The sequence below is a fragment of the Orycteropus afer genome, unplaced genomic scaffold (assembly GCF_000298275.1).
Source record: "Orycteropus afer afer isolate SDZICR_OR568_19922 unplaced genomic scaffold, OryAfe1.0 scaffold00145, whole genome shotgun sequence".
NCBI classification, from domain to species: domain Eukaryota; kingdom Metazoa; phylum Chordata; class Mammalia; order Tubulidentata; family Orycteropodidae; genus Orycteropus; species Orycteropus afer.
In genome coordinates, this window is record NW_006921732.1 from 3,540,391 (window position 1) to 3,547,556 (window position 7,166).

At 41.0% G+C, this 7,166-nt stretch overlaps 1 protein-coding gene across 1 annotated transcript in view; it reads right to left on the reverse strand.

Annotated features, from left to right (window-relative positions):
• The window catches only part of RAB3B (RAB3B, member RAS oncogene family), a 73,808-nt gene extending 70,163 nt beyond the window's left edge, over positions 1–3,645 (reverse strand). Inside the window, exon 1 of the mRNA XM_007945893.2 lies at positions 3,385–3,645. Within this exon, the coding sequence (XP_007944084.2) occupies positions 3,385–3,645 (261 nt within the window). The remainder of the gene's footprint in view (positions 1–3,384) is intronic.
• Positions 3,646–7,166: the final 3,521 nt, after the last annotated feature.

A 7,166-nucleotide genomic window follows, 5' to 3' on the forward strand; every position in this document is an offset into this window, starting at 1 on the left:
GGAAACCCAAGGAGGGCTCACTATGAGTCGGGGCCGACTCTATGGTACATAACAACAACAACAACCATACATGTATATAGTTCCATACACAAAACTATATTAAAATACATAGAAAATGAAATAATCTTTAAATGTTTGAATTTTTAATACATTTATTAACAGCACAGAAAACTTTATTTTTGCTACAAAAATACACATACACAAAAAGTCCTTTGCTAATATATTTTTCAGTAAAAGCAATATGATTGACTATGTCAGATCTAATTAGATTCTCTTGATTTTACCTCAAAATGTGTCTGGCAATTAACTTGTGCTAGGAGTAAGAGAAACAAAAGTTCAGCCATTTTCTCGTGCTCACTATAATTAGCACAATCTTCAATCACAGGTTTCTTTGCAGGAATCTTTTAAAGCCACATATTCACTGTGAGTGTTCATTTAGTTAAAACTAGACGGTATAATCAATAAATCCACTTAACTAAGCTCAGGGAAACTGTAGAAGCTCATAAAGGGCTGAAAAAGAACAAAAGGCTGAGGGAGGCACCACTGCCAACCCCTTAGAGCAGGGCAAGATGCCTCATTCTCCCTCAGGGCTTTTCAACTGTAGAGTACTACATGGGCACCAGATGAAGACATCTGTCTCAATCCATAGAATACATATTAGTTCAAATGAATTCTTTTATATTCACAGATAAATATAAGCTCTAATAATTTCTTCAACTCCCTACAGGGTCATCACACAAACACCCACTTTAGAAGTCACTGGCCCATGCTAGAATCTTCTGCTTGTTATATGATGTTTCCTTGGCCCCAAAACTGTCCCCGATAGCCTCTCCAGCAGATTCTTCTCTCAACATCCCCTCCCTGCTTTTTCACAGCCTTGCTCCAGTTTCACTGTATTGCTCACCATGCCCCAAATACCCAGCACTCTCATACCCCTTTGCACTTTGGCTGTGAAGATGATGTGTGATAACACAAGTGAACGCACCTAGCACATAATAGGTATTTAATAAAAGTCTGTTGGCACTTACCATGATCTAGTTAAATTAGATCAATGGTTCTCCAACTTTTGTCTGCATCAGAACCACTTGGAAGGCTTGTTGAAACACAGACTATTGGGCCATACCCTTAGGGTTTTTGATTCAGTAGGACTGAGGTGGGACCTAAGAATATTTGTATTTCTAAAAAATGCCCTGGTGATGCTGATGCTGCTGTCTGGAGGCCACACTTTGAGAATAACTGAACTAAATGATTTGTATGGTTTCTCTCACTTCTAATGGTTTATGACACCTCAGTACTTTAATAGAGAATAAATAAAGTGAACTTGTGTCTCTTTATAAATTAACATTTAACATTATCATAAATGGAAATAAGGGCTTTATAAGGCCTCAGGTGCATAATGTAGAGAAAAGTGCACATACATTAGAACCAGAAGATATGTGCTCAAATCCCACTTTCTATCTGTGTGATCTAAAGCAAGTCAATTAATTCCTTCCAAAACCAAATCAAACCCACTGCCATTGAGTCAATTCCAATTCACAGCGACCCCCATTGGGTTTCTCAGGGGGTAAATTTTTAAGAAAGCAGATTGCCCAGTCATGCTTCTGCAGAGTGGCTGGTGGGTTTGAACCGCCAACCTTCTGGTTAGCAGTCAAATGCCTTAGGCACTACGCCACCAGAGCTCCTTACTGTGCTGCCAGAGCTCCTTAGTTAATCCCTTAGTCTGAGTTTTTTTTTTTTTTCAGTAAAACACAAAAACCCCACTGCCATTGAGTCAATTCCAATTCATAGTAACCCTTTAGGACAGAGTAGAACAGGTTTATCAGGTTTCCAAGGCTGTAAATCTTTACAGAAGCAGACTGCCACATCTTTCTCCTGCAGAGCAGCTGGTGGGTTCAAACAACCAACTTTTGGGTTAGCAGCCAAGCACTTAACCACTGCACCACTAGAGAGTATTAAAATATTATCTATCTCATGGGGCTCATTGAGAGATGATACTCTGCAAAACAAAAAGCACTATATATAGAATGTCCCAATAAATATACGCACAATTTATTAATGTGCCATTTAATAAACAAATTGGATAGACAGTAAATAATACGTAAATTTAAATCACAAATTTTCAAAATTTCCAACCCTAGTGGCTAAGGCACTTGACTGCTAACCAGAAGGCTGGCAGTTCAAACCCACCAGCCACTCCTCGGAAGGAAGATGGGGCAATCTACTTCCGTAGTGATACTGTCTCGGAAACCCAAGGAGGGGTCGCTATGAGTCGGATCTGACTCGACGGCACATAACAACAACAAGAGTGCTAACTAATCATTTTAAAGTATATGATAAGTGTGTTGCTACATCATCTAAAATATATATACATTTTATTAGTACTCTTGATAGAAACAAATAATACTAGCTTTTGTGGCCAGCTTCCAAGACAGTCCCCAATGATTCTTGTCTTCCAGTTTTCACTACCTATATAATTCCTCCTACACTGAATCAGAGTAACCAAAAGGTTAGTCCAAGACTAGTTAAGTTCATAAGACACATTGCTACTTCCTCTTCAGTTCCTTTTATCTCTTACTTAGGGTGGGTGGCAGAGGGGAAGCCAGCTTCTGTGCCATGAGAATACTTACGCAGCTCTGTGGAGATGGCCATGTGGGCAGGAACAAGGGCCTCCTGCCAATGGCCAGCACCAACTCATCAGCCATATGAACCACCTTAGAAGTAGATCCTCTAGCCTCAATTGAAACTTCAGATGACAGCAGCCTTGGCCAACATCTGACTGCAACCTCATGAGAGACCTCAAGCCAGAAGTCACTCACCCAGACCACTCCTGAATGTTTGACCCACAGAAACTGTGATATGATGAATTATTATTGTTGTTTTAAGCCACCAACTTTTGGGGTGGTTTGTCATGCAGCAATAAATAAATGACACAGTAGTTAACATTTATTGCTCACTTACTATGTTTCAGAAACTGTGCTAAGCAATTTTTTTAAACATTATTTCATTTGATCCTCCCAATAGCCATATGATATAGACACTATTACAATATTCAAATGAAGAAAAAGGTAGCCCAGGAAGGTTAAGTAATTTTGTCAAACTTTCATGGCTAAAAAGTGGCACAACTGGAATTTGAACCCAAGTCTCTGGTTCCAATGCCCAGGTTCTTGTTCACTCTTTTATACAGGCCAGGATAAAATTGCTTGGATAGTTAAGCAACAGATGCTACTGTACTCAGAGGAGAGCAAACTTAGGTAAAACCAGCAAGGGGAAGCCCAAGGACCAGATTCAACCAACATTGGCACCTGATGCTCAAAGACCTGGAAGTTCCATGCAAGCTGGTCCTGCCTCTCAGAGACAATTTTGCCCAAGATGTTCTGGACTCACCCAAATCTGCAGCTTCACTCGCTTCTCATGACGGTAGACTGTCTTCACCTTGAAGTCGATGCCCACAGTGCTGACGAACGCCGGGGTGAAGGTGTCATCAGCATAGCGGAAGAGGAAGGAGGTCTTGCCAACACTACTGTTACCAATGATGAGCAGTTTGAACATGTAGTCAAAATTCTGGTCAGAGGCATCTTTGATTCCAGCTTTACCATTGGTCACAGAAGCCATCTGCAGGAGAGACCTATGGTCACTCAAGGACATAACTGAGTTATCGACTTTCCAATGGTAACCCTGTAATTAACACACTTATCCCCACCCCATCCCAGCATTACTTAGGAAACACACACATACAGAATTGCCCATCACTGCACATGCCCTTAATGCTGTCTCAGGGCCTAGTGTGGGACCCAGCTCCTCCCATTCATTGTTTTAGCAAATATTTACTGAGCACATTTCTCTGGGTCAAGCCCTGTGCTGGGCATGGGGAATAAAAATATGAGTCAGACATGATATCTGACCTTAGTGTGGCCACAGACTAAAGTGAAAAAAGAAGGTAGACAAAAAATTACAAAGCAATGGATAAGACAGAGGGAAGCCCTGGCCAAAGAAGCCCACAGACAGCATGTACCCCAGCCTGGAGGAATGATGGCTAAGGGTCTCCTGGAGGAGGCAACTCCTGAGCCAAATTTTGGAAAAAAAGTCAAAAACAGCAAACACATGAAAATTCCATGAAGGGTTCAGCACAGTGTTACCATCCCTCTACTTCAGAAACTTTTATGGCACCCCAGCCCTAAAGGTCAGGGAGTTCTGGTGGCATAGTGCCTAAGGCATTTGACTGCTAAACAGAAGGTTAGTAGTTCAAACCCACCAGCCACTCCTCGGAAGGAAGGTTGGGCAATCTACTTCCTTAGAGATACCACCTTGGAAACCCAAGGAGGGTGGCTATGAGTTGCAAATGACTTGAAGGCAGTGAGTTTGGTTTTTTGGTTTAGCCCTAAAGGTCAAGCCTAAAATGTTCAGCTTGACAAAGAATCAACTAACCCAAGAACCAACTCACTAAGTTTTGTCTTCCCCCAACTCTTCTCCCCACTAACCTGTGTTACCATCACATCAAATGACACACTTTACTCCAAATGAAAAACCTCAAACTCACTGCTATCAGATCTGACTCAACCTTCCTTCTGAGGAGTGGCTGGTGGGTTTGAACCGTTACCCTTCTGGTTGGCAGTCAAATGCCTTAAGCACTATGCCACCAGATCTCCCAAATAAGTCATATTATTTCTTGCCTTTGTCCCTTTGTACATGTATTCCTTCTATCCAGAATCCCTCTTCCTCCTAAGAAACTCCTATTCATCCTTGTAGACCCAGGTCATCTGCGAGGGGCACAATTTTAGTGCTTGCCATAGATGCTATTTTCTGTAGGTACTTCTGTAGTCACCTTCCCTGTGCATGGCATGCCTACTTCTAGTCTCCCAGAGAACAAAGCTTCCTAACCTCTAATAGCACATGTACTGTTTCAGAACTGTTTAATATTCCAGCTCCTCCTTTACACTGAGCATTTTGGAGTTAATGTACTTAATTTCTGTATCCCCAACTTCAGCACAAGTCCTGAGCATAATCAACATTTAGGAAATAATGTGTGCTGAATTAAAGAAAGATGGTTCACTGCTTGGGGCTCAATCTCCACATCTGAGAAATGAGCAGAATGGTTTCTCCCTGCCTTTTTACTGAGGTTATTATAGAACTCAAATGAGATAGCGATGATTAAGAGCTTAAAAAACTGGCAAATTCCACACAGGTGTGAACATTCATTATCATTACAAATCTTTCAGAGCCTAAACTGTTTATTTATTTGTTCATTCATTTATTTTCTCATTCAGCAAACTTTTATTATGTTCCAGGCCTTTCCTGAGACCACAGCCCTCACATGTCATTCCTTCCTTTCCTAGAACACTTTGAATCTGAACCTCACAATCCAGCACTTGAGTGCTGGTCTTACTTGAGTCTTTAATTGCTTCTTCTACATTTTGCTGCGCATAGATGCCCTGGCTCTCCTCCATGAAATCTCTCCTGTCTCAGCACTGGGTGCTCAGAAGAGTCTGAGTGAGTGGTCAGAAGTGGGTGGAAGGACATCTCCAATGTGAGATGATGTCTGAGTTGTCACTGCTCTTTTCCCCAAAGAAAAGAAAAAGACTGAGACTGGTAGATTCGGCTATATTGGCTTCTCAGGTGACCCATAAGGACAAGGAGCTGACATAATGATTTAGGGTCCCCTTGAAGAAAGATCAGAAAAATATGCAACATTACTAAACCAAATCAGTTGTCACGGAGTCAGTTCTGACTTATGGAGATCTTAGGTGTGTCAGAGTAGGACTTTGCGCTATAGGATTTTCAATGGCTGATTTTTCAGAGTAGATCATGAGGACTTTCTTCTAAGGTGTCTCTGGGTGGACTCAAACCTCTAACCTTCCAGTTAGCAACCGAGAGCTTAATGTTTACACCACCCAAGAAGAGATTCCATGTGGTATTGTTGTTGATGGGTACCATCTAGATTCCAACTTACAGCAACTCCCATATGACAGACCAGAACTGCCCCATAGGGTTTTCTTAATCTTTATGGAAGCACATTGCTAGGTCATTCTCCCCAGAGCTTCTGGGTAGATTTGAACTGCCAACCTTTCAGTAAGCAACCAAGCACTTATACATTGCACCATGAGAGCGTCAAAGTGGTATTATTCCAAAAAAAGAAAACCAAACTCACTGCCATTGAGTCGATTCTACTCAGTGACCCCCATTGGGTTCCAAGGCTGTAAATCTTTACAGAAGCACACTACCTCATCTTTCTTCCACAGAGTGACTGGTGGGTTCAAACCACCAACATTCTGCTTAGCAGCCAAATTCTTTAACCACTATACCACCAGAGCTCCTTAACTGGTATTATTAGCAGCTCTGTAATAATACTTCCTTGAACATGTCACTACTAGCCTCCTTTGGCCTCCATTTTCCCTTATCTTTTCTCCTAGCTCTCAAGCCTTTATCTGAGACCCTCAGTTCCAGCCCTATATCAATCTGCCCCATGACAAGGCTCACCAGGAAAGTGTGGAACATGCCCAGGACACTTGGAGACTGGGGCATAGCATTTACATGGAGGAAGAAAATGAAGTTGGAGGAGGAGGGTATCATTTCCTGCTTAAACTGGCTCTTCTCCTTAACTTTTCAGTTTTTCATGGTACAAAATGCAGAGCCTATTTTAAGAATTGGGAATTCAAAAGAATTACTATTTCCTACCGAAAACAACGGCGCAACCACAATGACCACACAACATCCTCCACTATGCTGCCAGTCACCTTTGCTTACAAAAGAAAATTCATGCTATGAATGTATATACTCATTGTAGAAAATTTGAAAAATATACACAAGTGGGAAAAGAAAATTATAAATTACCTGACATCCCACCCACTCAGAAACTGTCACTGTTAACATTTTAGTGTATTTCCTCCCACATTTTTTCATGCAAAAAAGTGCCATCTACTTTTTAAATTATAACTGATTATTTCTTAATTTAAAAGGTAATACACACTTATTGCAAATAATTCAAACAAACTTTTACTAAATGCAAGTGTTACTTTTTACCATTCAGAGTTTGCCTTATACAGTATTCTTAATTTTTAGCATAAAAAAGTAATATGGAACCTAAAGATTTACAATGAAAAATGTTTTGCTTCCATTCCTGATTCCCAATCTCCAGTTCTCCTCCTCAGAAACAAACATGTTACTGTAAA